An 18494-nucleotide genomic window follows, 5' to 3' on the forward strand; every position below is an offset into this window, starting at 1 on the left:
GAAAAGTTTTACTGAACAAAACCAAGGAATGGACAATAGTTTCATAAGCCTTGAAATAAGATTTAAACAAGTTTCGGATAAAAGATATATTTGTATAAAAGTTTCCTAATGTGTTTGCATAGCACTGTACTAGGCCCAATGGGAAGTTCAGATCATCATATGTGCCACAGTTACTGGAGTATAGAGTGTAAGGACTAGACTTACTCTGGAATCTGCCCCTTACCTCTTTTGTAACTGCAAGTTGGTTCCAGGCTAATCTTGTTTCCTCATATTTAAAATCAGAATAATCATACCTACAAATTACAATTTATATTAGTTGATTTAATGAATGTGAAAGAGTCTGGGAATTGAAAAGTTAAGTGCAATGTATAATTATATATTCTGTAAAGAAGAATAGCAAGAGTTAAGACAAACACAGTCAATTCCTAGATGTCATGAAGAATAGACAAACATTTCAGGAGTTTAGACATCAAAATAAATTCTATCTGAAATGATCAAGAAACTTTAAGCTAGTCTAGGTTCTGTCTTAAGGGGAAAAAAAGGTAATTGCTGCTATTTATCTTATATTACGAATGGAAGTCCTTAAATGTGACTCTCTCTTCTATAATCCCCAAGGCTTTCTATGCACTGTTTCACAGTCCCAAAATGTGACTGAAATTTTCTTATCTGTTAATGCAATTTAGGAGCCCAACAGATCAGAAAAAGACATTTTCCCTTCTTGAGACATCAAAAAAGCAAATCTATAACACTTAAATGACTAATTTTCATAAAGCTTCTTGGTTTAAATTATTTATGAAATTAATGATCTTTCAGCTAGCTTTCTCTGCAGTTTTTTATCATGTAAATTCAAGGATGACAAAAGTACATAGAAAGACTAAAATTTAATGAATTCTTCATAAGTCACATGTATTATTTCATGGTCATAGCTTATAAATATATTCATGTTTAGGTTTAACTTTTTAAGATGTATTAACATTTTTAATTATATTTTTGAAACAATCTCCAAAATAGAACGTGACCTAGACTAAGATTAATTAGGCTCTTTAAAATAAAATCATATTCCTTTAAAAATTATTTTTAAAATTAGGGACAGTACAATAATTTGTTATTGTAATTTAAAAATATGTATCTTCCAATGTCATTTATTTGGCCCTCTTTATTCTTACCTACCTCCCCTTCTCCCCACTTTCCATCTGGTAACCACTAAACTGTTGTCTACAGAAGAAAATTTAACTTTGGATGGTGAACACAAAATGTAATATACATATGATGTATTACTGAATTGTACATTTGAAGCCTACATAATTTTATCAACCTTTGTCACCCCATAAATTTAATTTTTTAAAAATCCATAACTATTAGACAATTAGGTTATTTCTGTTTTGCTCTTGTTACATGTTGTTTTACTAGGCTGGCATGATAAACCACTCTTGAGAGTTTAATGCTATTCCAAATAACATATATGTATATATATTATTTATATATGTATATATATTAAATATGCATATGTGTGTATATATATTTAATAGAGAACCCACAGTTCACTTTTATTCACAGTAAGGAAAAAAGAAACGTTTGATCACACTAGAAATAACTTAGCCATAGCTTTGAAATCTGTATTTGAACTACATATGCAATGAGGACACTATTCTGCTAATACAATTCATTTGCTGCTCTATTTGTTTACTGTTTGTCTGATATTAACAGTTATAAACAGAGCAGGCAACTAGTACTTGGAGCAATCCTTACAGCATTGCAGTATCAGGCACATTTCAGTTCTCTTCCCACCACTGATTCTTTTTGTTTACCTGGGCTTCCTTTTCTTCAGTAAAGTCACTTTTGATATTGAAGGTCTTACTATAATCACCTCATGAGTTTTCCCCTAGATCATAATGGCAACAGTCGTGCATACAGCATCTAGGAAACCTTTGATGTCTAAGTAGTTTGCAGCCAGAATAAGTTCAAAAAGTATTCCTTGGTCAACTTTCAGAAATGTGTAGTCCCAAATGGGGTCTGTTCACTTTTCTTTATTCTTATCATCCTTTTTGTTGTGGGTGCACCATAAATGACCTTTTCTAATATTGCTGAATTAACATTTGGTAGAGGAACTGTGTCATTATCTCTTTCATCATCCATTCCCAAATCTTCCAACATGGTCTTATTAGAGATACAATTTGCTTATACAATTTTAGGCTGTTTGCTATTTACAAAAAAATATTGAATCGTAGCATGCATGTTATTTTGCAACTTATTTTTGTCATTTATATACTATGCTTATTTTACCATACCTATATACCTACATCATTTTTAAAACAGCTCAATTGAAATCTGTTATATGAATTTCTTATATGTCTAAAATTTTTTAATGAAGCAGCAAAATTTGTGCGTAAAACTTTATCCATTAATTATATTATATTAAAAATTTATATTTTTTCAAGCTTTACCACTTTGCTGCTTCCTTTCTACATTATTAGGTAGGTGACTTTAGACATTTACTTATAAATGATTTTCTTTGTAATTGTATAGAATTTTTTTTTTTGAATAGCATTTAAGTTGGCTCATATTTTTCTATTCCTGGAACAAGATGCAAACTATTTGATGAATCAACTGAGACCCTGAAGTGACTAATTATATTCAAATAAAATTAGGATATTATATTTAAAATCTATTTATATTGTTTTCATATATAATTTATACAAAGTTCAAATAATAGTACTTTTACCTAGAAGAATTACTAGAAACCAATATTCTTGATTTTAATGTGATAGGATGTTATGAATAAGGAAATTATTTGAAGCTAAGGTGAGAAAGGACAAATTCTTGATTTTTTTCCATGGCCAGGCCAACTTTCTTAGATTTTGGTGACTAGAGTGTTAAATTCCTAGAAAAGACTGGTAAAACATATATTTTTTACTGTACCTTGACAAGTAACAATAAGGTCAGCAGAATCTCAGACTGGACTAATTTGAGTATATTTTTTTCCCCTTATATTTCAAGGAAACTGCATTTTATAGCATCTGTCATATAAACAGTTTCTCAAGTGCCTCTGGAATTATATAATCAGTAGAGATGTATGATATAAATTACTGAAAACAGCAGCCTAAAGACAAGCTTAACAGTGAGCACATTAAATCAGCCAGTCATAAGACTAAAGTAGAAATCAAGAAGTCACAGGTTATGCTGAAAAGAATTTTAAAGATAATGCTCCAGGTCTTACTCTATATAATTAAGCGCTGACAATGCTGTGTCATTTTGATTTTTCATTAATAAAGTGACTTTTTTTTTCCTGTGGCCTCTACAGGTAGTGAGTTTTCTGTGCAAATATTTCACACATTTTTCACTAATATCTTATCAAGCTACCTGCCTGCATCATATTGGCATGGCAGGAAAAAGTAGAAAGAGTGAGAAAGCTTTGTGTTACTTGATGTTAATATTTTTTGTACTTGAAATTCAAAACTAAAGATTTTTTTTTAATAGAATAACATTAACGGTGAGGAAAAACTGGGGTGGGGGGGTAGAAATTAGTCCTGTATCACCTCTAACTTAAGGTGATATAATTAGAAAGAGGAAAATCTTTTTTTTTTTCTAATAAGAAAGGCAGAGAAGAGAAAAACCTGACAGAATATAGATTAAATAAAGAAAATCTGTACGAAGAGGGTATTTAAAGTATTTTTAAAAAACAGATTGAATACGTTTTAAATGTAATCAAATGTATATTATCACTGCTTTAGAAACTTATTTTTTAAAATTTACTCACTTTCCCTACTTAACCATAAGTATATCTAAAATTAAGGTATTTAAAAATAAATCTGTAGAACTATTGTAAGTTTCCTATTGGTACTATAACAAATTACCATAAACTTATTGTCTCAAAACAACACATGTCTTATCTTGCAGTTCTGTATGTCAGAAGACCAAATGATTCATTCAGGGCTTAAATACAGGTGACAGGAATGCTGGTTCCTTCTGGAGACTCCAGGGAGAATTTATTCCTTCCCCGTTCCAACTTTTACATTCCCTCACTCACAGTCTTCTCTTCCATAACAAATCTCCACCTGCCTCCCTTATAAGGACACTTGTGAACACATTGGGCCCCCTGAAGAATCCAGGATAATCCCCCCATCTCAAAACCCTTAATTTAAAAACTGCCAAGTTCCTTTGACTGTAGAACAACATTTACAAGTTCTGGGATGACAATGGGAACATATTTGGGAGTCATTATTTACCCTATCATGGCAGTCATACGGTTCAACATATCACAATTTTGTTCTTAGGTGTAGAAAAAAGAAATTAGAGAGAAATAAAGCATTGACTCTATATTCAAGTATCATATATACATTTCAAATTCATAACCAGGTTTCAACCACATGGGGAAAGTAGATAACAATATACATTACCATTAAACTCTGATCTCAGGGGAAAACACATCGAAAGAAAGGCACATGAGGCAGATATTTTAAGATATATTGTGCTATCTAAAACAATATGTATTTAATGAACATTTCTAAAACAAAATATAGATCAGAAATAGTTTGTTTTGAAGCATGTCCTCAAGTTTCAAAACTGTCAATTCAAATGATAAATATTACATTAAAAATATTTCACAAGTAACATAGTTATGAAAAAAGAGAGGAAGGAAGAGAGATAGGAAGAGAAAGGGAAAAAAAAGAGAAAAGAAAGAGGATGATAGATGAGCTAAGTGGAAGACCTAATTTTATTTATGTTAAATATCAAAACTAGGACCTAGGTGGAAGTTGCAGGAAAAAAACAATGATCCCATATGAGGACATTTTAAAAATTAGAGAGTTTCAAAAAGGAATGGATAGCCTTGTGAAGTAGTAATATGTATATTTTTTTCACTGTAACTACTGAAGCAAGAAGTAGATAATCAGTTATCAAGGATGGGTTGAGGGTTTATCTACTTTGCTGAAAAACAATGAGACCTACCCTAATACTAAGACTCTATTATTTAACATTCACAGTTAAAATTTTTATTATCACGAAAACATGTACATGGGAGTGTGCTCTCATCTCTCTCCCTCTAATTTCTGTTTCTCACCCAAACACTCACACACTCACAAACATATGCATATCCCAATATATAAACCTTAATGTGCCCAGTATACTCAGTAAATGACTGCAAATTAGCAATATTTGATAGATCTCTAGGAATATAAATCATCTCATGAACAATGTGGTAATCTTGATTACATTCTCAAGATAAGACATATTTGTAATAATTCCATGGTATTTTGAATAGTTGTTAGTGTTTGATATTAAAAATATCAAAGGGATTGGATTAAACATGGTGGTGTGAGAGACATTCCCAGATCTCTCCCCTTGAAATAACAATAAGCTGAACATCTAAAACTCAACAAAAAGAATCCAAACTGCACACCAGCACGTCTGAGTGTGGGATCTGCGCATAAGAGCTACCACAGGTCAGAACCCCAGGTGTCAGGCAGTGGACTGGGAGAAACAAAGAAACTGCCTCTCGCAGCCGGAGCCCCCTGTAGGAGGAGAGGGAGGGAAGAAGGAGCAGCGAGTTCCCCAAACAGACTTGCCTGAGAGTGTTGTGAGCTCCACACGGCTGGTGGCAGTGCCCAATCATCAGGGAAGAAGGCAGAAAAACAGGGATGGCAGAAAAGCGGGAATGGCAGAGAAACAATAGTTGATTTTTACCAGCCACAGTTGCAAAACTGAAGCTGAACTGCATCCTCCAACCCCCAACACACAGGGACTCTCCCCCCATCTCCTCCAAGACAGAACGCCACGAAGCCCCAGGCAGATCTGAGCAAACACTATAGAAACTATCACTAACACTGACAGGAATTGAGACTGAGGGTATCAAGCATGATTAAACATCTATATATATATATATATATATATATATATATATATATATAAGACATTATTAACACTTTATATAAAGCAGAGATCCAAGAGGCTTAGATGCCACCTACTGGAAACCAAAAGAAAAACACCTTATTTGCAATAAGCTAGGGACCATTATATAATAAATCTTCTTTCTGGGGGGGGGAAAAAAAAAAGCGGAAAACACTTCCATTAATGCCTAGGTGGAGAAATAGTCCATTAAACACCATGAGCAACCAAGGTGACAAGACATCTCAGAAAGAAAGAGAAAAATCTCCAGAAAATAAGCTTACAGACATAGAAATATGCGACTTAAATGACAAAGAATTCGGGATGGTGCTTCTGAAAAAACTCAGTGAGGTCTGAAACAAATCATATCAACAATTTCAGGAATTGAAAAAACAGCTAGATGAGCAGAAAGAGTTCTTTAGCAAGGAGATCGAAACCCTCAAAAAGAACCAAATAGAACTTCTGGGGATGAAGAATACACAGAAAGAGATGAAAAATTAAATAGCAAGCTAGGGAAATGGAGTTGACTAAACAGTGATAATGAAGACAGAAATATAGAAATAAATCAGAAGGAAGAAGAGAGAAACTGAAGAATGAAAAATAATGAAAGACAAATACAAGAACTAGTTGATACCATAAGGAGAGGAAACAAGAATAATGGGCATTATCGAAGGGGAGAAAAAGGATCAGGGACTAGAAAGCATTTTCAGACAAATAATTGATGAGAATTTCCCAAATCTAAGAAATGAACTAGAGCTTGGAATTCAAGAAGTCAATAGAACACCCAATTATCTCAACCCAAAAGGCCTTCACCAAGACACATTGTATTAAAATTATCAAAAATCAATGACTCAAGTCAGCCAGGGAAAAGAAGACGGTAACCTATAAAGGAAAACCCATTAGATTATCATTGGACTTCTTAGCACAAACCTTACAAGCAGAAAGGAGTGGAATCAAATATTCAAACCATTAAATGAAAGGAACTACCAGCTAAGCTTTCCTTTATATATGAAGGAAAACTCAAGACCTTTCCAGACATACAAAAATTGACGGAATTCTCAACTATGAGGCTTGCACTATGGGAAATACTGAAAGAGGTCAGCTCACCTAAAACAAAATAACAACAACAAAATGCATAATTAGGAGTAAGGTGACTAGCAGGCTGATAAAAGAAGAGGCGTGCAAACCTTACTACGAACAGGGCATTATAAGCTTAAAATAAGAAGAGATTTGCTATAGCCAGATAGTAATGAACATGCAGCATATATAGGGCCAAAATGAGACAACAATGACTGACAAGGGGAGGATTCAAAGATCTAAATTCGCAAAGGGGAATGGAGATAAGGTACGCACAGAAAAAAAGGGACAACTGCATATATACAACTACACTTTTCATATTCATAATAGTAACCACACAACAAAGATTCAGAAATGAAGTATATAATATAAAACAAGAAGGACCAGAGAGAAAATCCACAAAAGCCAACCAAAATAAAGAAAACAGAAACATAAGGACAAGGAAGCAATGGAAACACCGAGCTACCAGAAAACATAAGATAAAATGGCTATGAGAAGACCTCATGTTTCGATAATCACCCTAAATGTAAATGGACTGAACTCACCAATAAAAAGGCACAGAGTTGCAGATTGGATCAAAACACAAAACCCAACCAAATGCTGCCTCCGGGAGACACATCTCAGCTCCAAAGACAAATATACTCAAAGTGAAAGGGTGGAAAATGATGTTTCAAGCAAATGGCATTCAGAGAAAAGCGGGAGTAGCGGTACTAATATCAGATGAAATAGATTTCAAAATAAAAAACACAAAGAAAGATACTGAGGGATGCTTCATAATGATAAAGCAAATCATGCACCAAGAAAACATAACACTTATTAATATCTATGCTCCAATCAGGGAGCAGCAAAATATGTAAAGCAATTGCTAACAGAACTCAAGGGAGAAACAGATCAAAACACTATCATAGTAGGAGAATTATATCCCATTGTCAGATATAGACAGATCATCCAAACAGGAAATCAATAAGGAAATAACATCCTTAAATGACACATTAGACCAACTAGACATAATTGACATTTACAGAGCCTTTCATCCCAAAACAGCAGCTTATATATTCTTCTCTAGAGCGCATGGAATATTTTCAAGAATTGACCACATACTGGGACACAGAGATAGCCTCAACAAATATAAGAGGGTTAAAATCATACCAACCACATTCTCTGATCATAATGCTTTGAAACTAGAGACCAACTGCAAAAAGAAAAGAAAAGAATGACAAATAAATGGCGATTAAACAACATGCTACTGAAAAATAACCGGGTCAGAGAAGAAATAAAAAGAGAGATCAAGAAATACATAGAAATGAATGATAATGATAGTACAACAGATCAAAACTTTTAGGACATGGCAAAGGCAGTCAGAAGAGGAAAGTTCATATCATTATAGGCCTATCTCCAAAAATAAGAACGAGCCCAAATAAAAAACATAACACTTCATCTTAAAAAACTAGAAAAGGAAGAACAAAGAAGCCTAAAGTCAGCAGAAGGAAAGAAATCATCAAAATTAGAGCTAAAATAAATTAAATTGAAAACAAAACAAACAAACAAAAAATAATAGAGAAAATAAATGCAACAAAGAGCTGATTCTTTAAGGTTAATAAAATTGACAAACTCTTGGCTAGACTCACTAAAGAAAAAAGAGAGAGGACACAGATAAACAAAATCAAGGACGAAAAGGGGAAATTACGACATACACTGCAGAAATACAAAGAATTATACAAGAATACTATGAAAAAGTATACATCACCAAATTTAATAACCTATAAGAAATGGACCAGTACTTAGAAAAATACAACCTTCCTAGACTGAATAAAGAAGAACCGGAAAATCTAAGTAGAGCGATCAACAGCATGGAAGTTGAAACAATCATCAAAAACGTACTAAAAAGTAAAAGTCCAGAACCAGATGGCTTCACCACTGAATTCTACCAAACATTCAAAGAAGATTTAATATCTATTCTCCTCAAACTCCTCCAAAAAATCGAAGAGGAGGCATGCCTTCCCAACTCATTTTATGAGGCCAATATTATTCCGATACCAAAACTTGGTAAAGATAACACAAAAAAAGAAAACTGCAGACCAATATCTCTCATGAACACAGATACAAAAATCCTAAATAAGATACTAGCAAACCAAATACAACATCACATTAAAAAGATTATATATCACGGTCAAGTGGGCTTCATTCCAGGGGCACAGGGATGATTCAACATATGCAAATTGATTAATGTGATATACCACATAAACAAATTAAAAAATAGAATCACATGATCATATCAATAGATGAAGAAAAAGCCTTCGATAAGATACAGCATCCATTTATGATCAAAGCACTTAACAAAATCGGTATAAAAGGAAAGTAACTTAACATAATAAAGGACAAGCCCTCAGCCAACATTATACTTAATGGTGAAAAACTAAAACCCTTCCCTCTAAGATCAGGAACAAGGCAAGGCTCTCCACTATCGCCACTCTTATTCAATATAATATTGGAGGACCTAGCAAGTGAAATCAGGCAAGAGAAAGGTATAAAAAGCATCCAAGTAGGAAAGAAAGAAGTCAAACTGTCACTATGTGCAGATGATATGATTCTCTATATAGAAAACCCTAAAGACTCCACAAGAACACTACTAGATACAATAAGCAAATACAGTAAAGTCTCTGGATACAAAATCAACATTCAAAAATCCATAGCATTCCTCTAATAACAGTATCAGAAAAAGAAGTGGAAAAAATAATTCCTTGTGCAATTGCAACAACAACAGAAAAATATCTAGAAATAAATCTAACAAAACATGTGAAGGACCTATATTATGAAAACTATAAGGCTCTATTAAAAAAATCAAAGAAGATACAAAGAAATGGAAAGATATTTCGTGTTCTTGGATTAGAAGAATCAACATAATTAAAATGACCATATTATCTAAAGCATTATACAGATTTAATGCAATCCCCATCAAAATCCCATCAGCATTTTTTAAGGAAATAGAACAAAATATCATCAGATTTGTATGGAAGCACAAAAGACCCCGAATTGCCAAAGCCATCCATAGAAAAAAAGAACAAGGCTGGAGACATCACTCTGCCTGACTTCAAATTATACTACAAAGTGAAAGTAATCAAAATGGCATGGTATTGGCAGAAAAATAGACACACAGACAAGTGGAACATAATTGAGAGTGCAGAAATAAACCCATATTTATATGGACAAATAATTTTTGACAAAAACACCAAAAACATACAATGGAGGAAGGAAAGTCTCTTCAATAAGTGGTGCTGGGAAAACTGGAAAGCCACCTGTTTTCTATCACCACACACCAAAATTAACTCAAAATGGATTAAGGACCTGAATATAAGACCTGAAACAAAAAAATGGATAGAAGAAAACATAGTAACTAAACTCAAGGACCTTGGGCTTAAAGAGGATTTTATGAATTTGACCTCAAAGGTAAGGGAAGTAAGGGCAAAAATAAATGAATGAGGCTACATCAAACTAAAAAGCTGCTGCTCAGCAAAAGAAATTGTCAACAAGGTAAAGAGGTAACCATCCGAATTGGAAAATATATTTGCAAGCAACACTTCGGATAAGGGCCTAATATCAAAAATATACAAAGAACTCATGTTACTCAATAAAAAGAAAAAAACAAACAATCCAATCAAAAAATGGGCAGAGGATCTGAACAGACACTTCTCACTAGAGGACAGACAAATGGCCAACAAATATATGAAAAGATGTTCAACATCGCTAGCTATTAGGGAAATGTAAATCAAAACCACAATGAGATAACATCGCACACCTGTTAGAATGGCTATAATGAACAGAACAAGTAATAACAAATGTCGTAGAGGATGTGGAGAAATAGGAACCCTCATACACTGCTGGTGGAACTGCAAATTGGTATGGCCACAATGGAAAGTGGTATGGAAGTTCCTCAAAAAACTAAGAATTGACTTACCATATGATCCAATAACCCCTCTACTGGATTTTTACCCCAAAGACTTGAAAACTCATATTCAAAAAGATTTTTGCACACCAATATTCATAACAGCATTATTCACTGTGGCCAGGACATGGAAGCAATCAAAGTGTCCTACAATAGATGATTGGCTAAAGATGCGGTGATACATATATACAATGAAATATTACTCAGCCTTAAGAAGAGATGAAATACTGTTATTTGCAACAACATGGATGGACCTTGAAATAATCATACTACGCAAAATAAGCCAGACAGCAAAGGTTGAAAAGCACATGATATCACATATGTGGGATATAAACCTAACAGCAACAAATGAACAGGACAAACAGAGACTTATGGACATGGACAATGGACTAGTGGTTACCAGAAGGGAGGGGCGAGGCAGGAGGGAGAAAATTAAAAATCGAAATATTAAAAAACATTATATATATATAGTATAGAAAACATAAACTAACTTTTAAAAAATTAATGACAAAATTAAATATTATAAATATACATGACCTATTTTGCTTCTATGTGTAAAACTGTATATTCATTGGCTGAAAATTTTTAAATTACCTTCTCACTGGGAGACTTTTCCTTAAATGTGGTATTGCCATATATTTGGGCATGGCAGCTTTAAACTAAAAATCAATAGTTATCTAAGTTAATATTTAATGAAGAGGAAAACAAAGATAGCTTTGGACATGAACTGACTCAGAAATTTTGTCATCTATCGACCACTGAGGAATATCTGAAGAACTACTATAGCAAATTGAGAACTGTACCATGGAGAATTGCATATGAAAAAATAAAATAGTGAAGGAAAAAAAAGGAAGACAGTACCACATACACAAGATGATGGTTGCTATGTTATTTTTAATTGCAAATTAAATAGGAAATAAATGAAATGTCCAAAGAGAATGAGAAAATTAGCTGATTTATAGTACTTCTACTTGAGAGAATATTATGCAACCATTAAAATTATAAGTACAAAAATTTTTATAGCAACATGGAAATATGTAAGGCTTAATGTTAAATGAAAAAATAGGATGCAAAATTTTATTCACATTAAGCTTATATGTGTACATATGTATGTCGGCTGAAATAAAGCATGCAAAAACAAACAAAAAGAAAAAATATATCAAAAAATAACAGATTCAATGGCAACGAGGATATTTGTAACATTGTCTCATTCCTTGCTTCTAGTTTTGAGCAAAGATTTTAATTTTGTACATATTACAACATTAAATAAGATTAATTTTAAGAGGAAATATAACAAAATGTTAATTTTTTATTTTTCTTGACATTCTGAGTTAATATCAAAATTCACCTTTACATCTTATCATGAAACTATTGCTGACTCCTCTGAGGTTTAGCTTTCTCTTCTTTAAAATGTAGAGAATACCATAGATTAATTAGGAGTAAAATAATTAGAATAATTTGTATTTCTTCAGGTATCTCCACATAAGCTTAAGAAAATAAAGCTCGTTCAAATGTAAATAAGATCTCTTTTGTTTACTAATTCCACTACATACTTTTCTTTTCACTTTTTGTTTTACATTTTTTTATAAATGATTTGGGATTCAGAAAATATAATAATCAGAAAGATCTGTATTAAAACCATTTTCAAGAATGTGGTAATCTATTCAACAATCATTTATTTTGAAAGTCAAAGCTAAGATTTTGAAGGCTTAAGAAAGGATATATATCAGAAATATAATTCTACTGAAAACTATACTGAATACTGAGTAATTCTTACTCAGGAAACATTATTCAGAGTCCAAATCTTTCAGTTAGCCTCTGATCTGACTAACTCTAGAAAATATTTTTTCCCTGCCTATTTCTTTCCTTCTCTGACTTTTAAAGATCCTAATTAAAAATCAATAGAAAATGCAGTTAGCATTATTATATTGGGTAGGTGTCCTGTGTTCTAAAATCAATTTTTCTAATGTGAAGGAATAACTATATTTTCTAATTTATATTTGTTGGTACTACAGTGTAGTCACAATATGCCAAATTCAAATGTTATATAAATTTGGGTTATTAAGAAAACAAACATGTTAAGTATATTCAAAACAAACCCTTGAAGTTTTATGTATTAAAGCCTTATTTTAAAACGAAATTTTATATAATGTTGGTCCTCTCTGAAAACAGAAGATGCAGCATTTGGAGTATATATTGACCTATAAATGGTTTTTTACATATTCTGCTTTAACTCATTAAAATTTAAAATGTGTGCCTAGTGTATGTCGATAGCTGTCTTCAAAAGCAATATATTCATATATAATATGGCTCAGAAAATCCAAAATATATGAAGCAATTTTCTCTAAAAGCGATTTAACAAAGTAAAAAATTTGTTCATAAAACGTGAAAACTCTAATAGGACAATATACAGGACAATACTGGAAACTTCAACACCCAACATTAAAGGAATAACTTGATAAAGTATCAACATAATTGAATATTATAGTCATTAAAGTAATAATTATGGAAGCTATATCAAAATATGGAATAAGGTTTACAAGATATGGTTAAAAATAGAATTATATAAAATTATGTATATTTTACAACTATATAAAGTGTGGATATTTGCCTATGAAAGGAATGTGTAAAAATAGAGTTGGATCCTTAAGTCCATGTACAAGTGAAGAGTCTACATAGTTAGGGAATCAATTTTTTTATTTTTATTTTATAGAAATATAGGAGAAGACTCATAAAATTTAGATGATGTGCCTGTACAATTGTACAATTAATGAACAATTGGAGAATTGGAAATAGAAAAGATAGTACCTATATTTGAATCAATAGTTATTCTAATATGCTACTGCCATAATAGAATTTTTTGCTTCACATGGATTGTCATTTGACCTAAAATGCTAAATAATTATGAAACAAAATGTAATAAACTAATAACATGACATTGTACAATAAACTGAAAATTAACCATAAGATTATATATATATGAAAAGGACATTTTTTAAATTTTTAATGAAATTTTATATACTTAAATCAACTTATAGTTTGTATGATTCACTTTAAGGTTTTAATTTTTCCCTAAAGTATCATTTAATACATTATTACACCATAATTTAAGAACTTTAATGCATTTTCCAACAGAGAAATATTTATTAATGGAATGGTAGTTTATTAATAAATGTGACTCAATTTAAATAGTGAATTATTTGAGTAGTTCTTATTTACCACATTACCCATTTCTGTTTTAGCTTATATCACAAACTTCTCTATTTCTTAGAAATTTCTATAATTATTGCTCCTGTTTAGGAGTATATTTTACTCCCACAATAATGCTTTTATTGAACATTTGGAGTTTTAAATATAGTTTCTAAAGTACTTTATTTCTTAGAACCAAACATGTCATTTTCACAAATTAAAATATATAGATATACTGTATCTTTAAGGTCTAGAGGCAACATTCAGAAATAAAATACTAAACTTAGTACTTGTGTTTTTCTTTGAAATTTTAAATATATTCATTATACTCATAGAAATCAATTTTTTCAAATACTATTCTCACCTGTGATTGGTACATTTGAATAGATTTCTGAAAATGAATTAGAAAGATATGTTTATAAATGATATTTCTAATTTGACTTTGCTATGTAGAGTTTTTACTTACTTTACTGAACTAACATCTGTATTTCCTTCTCCCTAGGGAAAAGAAAAAATCCTAGTTTTCAATAACACCAACATAATTACTCATTTGCTTTCTTCCTCAAAATACCTGCACAAATTTAGAATTACAATACCAATACTACCATCAACAACATCATATCATCATTTACTAAAAACAATTTAATAATGTTTGCAGTTTTTTTAATCTTTGAATTATATCCCATTGAGATGTATGTTAAGTTATTGTGTTTAAAAGTCACTATAAGTAGTTCATCTAGGAGGCTGTGCCTCCAACTCAATACACAGGTTTCTTTCATTTTTATTCTGATTTTTTGAGATTGCTTTTTTAAATGTTAATTTATTTTCTAATCATTTAAAACATTTGCAACATTCCAAAATAAGTCTTCAAAGGAAGGTATGTTCTGAGATTTTTAACTTTTAATCCTGTAGTGTCCATCCTATTTCCTCTCATCCCCTAGGGGTAACCATTGTTATTGTTTTTTATTCTTAGGTTTATCCCTATGTTGTTTTTTATACAGTTTTTTCCACCTTAGTTTCCTCCCCACACACACTTAAAAATATATCCTGAGGAGCATTTGAGGTCTTCCTTCCCAGCAACTGTCATCAGTTTTGGCCTAAATAAACATAAAAATTCTCTACAAGTTTCAACATTCTTACATCTACATCTATTTGGCATAGTCAGCGAGATTCCAAAGAAGTCCACTCAGGGCCACACTGTGGTCCCAGACCCAATGCTAGGTACACACAAGGGCTCACTGTGCCCCATTGACTCCCCACTTTGCATTGAGTGAACTGTGATGAGTGTCCTTTTGGAATCCTGGGCCTCTCTGCTTTAATTAATAGGCCCATTACTATATTTGAGCTTAGAAAATCCTTAAGATGGAAATAGGATGAGATAACCCAGGGGAAGGGGGGAAAAAAAAATGGATTACTGCTTTTAATTTCTGCTTTTTATTGGATTGCTTACTGCAAGTCCAAATAAAATCTTTGTTAAATGAGAGCCGAACTTCTCTTTAGCTCCAAATGTAAAAAGATACTTGCTTCCCACCTGAATAGCCAATGGGGCAGCAGTAGTCATTGCAGATCACCAAATATAGAGTGGCAGAGATGTGCACTGCGAGCAGCCCCGTACGATAACAGAATCCATCTTGAAGAAACCTACCGGAGTCCCAGGGAGAGTTCTATGTAAAGGGTGGGGTATCCTGGAATGGGTTCACCCTGAGAGAGGGGCCTTTGCCTTAGAAAAGTTACAGTTCTGGTGGTGTCTCGTAAGCTCTGGCTAGCCCTCGCTTGGGTATTTTTAGGTGACAAAGACACTTTCTGGACTTGCCTGAGGAAAAATTTTCTCTAGGGTAAGAAGTAGTCCTATAGGGATATTGACCACATTTGGCTCATCCGGAGACATGCACATAATGGCTAGATTCCTCTAGAAGTGTGTTCAAATTCTACGGATCTGAAAGGAAAAACTGAAAACATGGGAAATTGTGCCTCTGCGGCTGACAAGCCCCAAGACAGTCAGCTTCCTTTTAATACTAATGTGACCAAGATCTTTTGATACTCCTAAATTAATTTTTTCATGTATAATTAGAAAAAGCCAGCTATAGAATTAGGCCAAATGAATAGCAAGCATATTAAATTGGTCTCTTGAATCTTCAAAAAGAAGATTAAGGTAAATGGATCAACCTATGATGTCCTTTAGGTGTCAAACCAATTCTTTGAGGTGTTAAAAACGGTTATCCTTATTTTAAAAGGGGCGATGTCGTTTGGAATTTGACTTTTCAAGGACAAGTATAAATTGCAAATGCCTCCAAAACAAAATTTGGAGCCAAATGTTCTTTTATAAACTAGTGAGTTTTTCTCATAGCTAAAAAGTCTCTGCGTGTAAATCTGTATGTGTATGTTGTAAATATGAATAATTTCTACCTCCAGATATAGTATTGTTAAAATTAATTTAAAGGCAAGCACTTGGAAGGAATGAGTATTCTAAAATTCTCAGAAATATAGAAACCAACTCAACTGTGATCTAAGATCATGTGATCTTATATATATATATGAGGTTGAGATTTTCTATCCAGAAATATGGTATATCTTTCTATTCGTTTATGTATTTCTAAACTTTTAAGTTGTATCCATGAGGATATTTAATAAAACTTATTATAAAATAAAGTTCACATATTATATTTAAGTATATATTTATATATATATGTGTGTGTGTGTGTGTGTATGTACATGTGTGTGTATATATGTATATCCTGAAACAATGCCATTGCAGTATTTATAGTCACAATATCTTTTTACATTACTATTCTCTGGTCAACATAGCATAGTTTTTCAACCAGTCCCCTGTTGATAGACATTTAAATTGTTTTCAATTGTTACAAACAATTCTCAGTGAGTAGTCTCATAAATATGTCACTTGTATTTGTGCAATGTATTTTTGGAATAAATTCCAAAAAAGCTAAAGTTTAAATGGACATACAATTTGCCTTAAATTATTGAATTTTAATCATAAGAGTTGTATCATTTTGCATTCCCACCAACAAAGCATTAAAATGCTTGTCCACCACAGCCTATCCAACACATAACCTGGTATCAGAATTTTGGGTTTTGTGCCAATCTGACAGATGAGGAATGGTATTTCAGTGTATTTAATTTCTATTATTTTTTTTTGTTATGAACGAGTTTTAACATCTATATAAAAAACTACTGTTTAACATTTAGAAAGCAAAATGAAAAAATTTTGTTAGAGAAAAGAATTTATGATATATACATTCTTGGTATATTTAACACAAGATTACTTTAGACTAAGATTGGATTGTTAAAACGATGTTATATAGGAAAATAAGATAGATGTGCTTCTGACAATAAACTTCAGAAGTTAAGTATTTCAATTGTATTCCAATGCCACAGAAACCATGTAAAAGAAACAATCCTTAGATCGATATGTAACAATTTGCTATAGTTAAGAAGTTTATGATATAAACTTTTATGAAGTACTGAGACTGTATAAAGTACTAAGTCTTGAAGAGAAAGCAAAACCTATAAATGGTCTTATAATTGAAGAGGATTTTTCTATAGAAGATTTAGATTTGGTAAAATAGAGGAGCCAAGTGTATCATATTTCATATCATAACCAAAGCCAATTTAAAGGAAAATGTCCTCTTCTAACAAATACAAAAATGATGTGTTCTGGCCTTTATTTTTTGACTATATGATTTTTTTCTGTTTCTAGTAGTATTTCTAAATATATGTTAATATTATGTTTGGATTGAATAGAGTAGATCCTAAGGCTACCTTGTTAATCTGATATCCATACTTGATGTCCACCTCAATAAAAATGTTTTTTCTTTTGGAAGACAAAATATTAAAGGAAGGATTATGGAATATGATTCCTGCTAATTAATTCTTAGTTATTTTCTTTCCTTTCAGCACCTTCCCTGATAGGTATGGTAAGGAAGGACTGGGCATCCCAAAATAGCATTGCCCTATCATGGCAAGCACCTGCTTTTTCCAATGGAGCCATACTGGACTACGAGATCAAGTACTATGAGAAAGTAGGTCTTATTTGGAGCTTCCTAAAAAGTTACATATACATATATAAAGATATATGTATATACTGAGCATGATGTTATATTATATTATTTTATTTTAAAACATGTTCTTTGCCCTGTCCTCATACCTACTATTTCTTTGAATACCCTCTAATTTACTGTAGTGCTTATAATTTCTTAATTCATTTGTCTTCTTTTATGTCAAATTAAAGTAGAAGACACAAGATGTTCATCTCTGTCATGACTCACTCTAGAGAGTTTTACTGTATAGTAAGAAGTAGTAACTCCTGCAACTAACAGTTTAGTTGACTCAGCATTGTTTCTAAATTCACTTGGGAAGAAATGGCAAAAAGGAAGTTTGCATAGGT

At 32.0% G+C, this 18494-nt stretch overlaps 1 protein-coding gene across 1 annotated transcript in view; it reads left to right on the forward strand.

Annotated features, from left to right (window-relative positions):
- EPHA6 (EPH receptor A6) overlaps positions 1-18494 on the forward strand; it is a 790812-nt gene that overhangs the window by 469817 nt on the left and 302501 nt on the right. The window contains 1 exon segment of the mRNA XM_039879096.1: positions 18005-18129. Within this exon segment, the coding sequence (XP_039735030.1) occupies positions 18005-18129 (125 nt within the window).

This window comes from Pteropus medius, unplaced genomic scaffold (assembly GCF_902729225.1).
Source record: "Pteropus medius unplaced genomic scaffold, Ma_sr-lr_union100, whole genome shotgun sequence".
Taxonomy (NCBI): Eukaryota; Metazoa; Chordata; class Mammalia; order Chiroptera; family Pteropodidae; genus Pteropus; species Pteropus medius.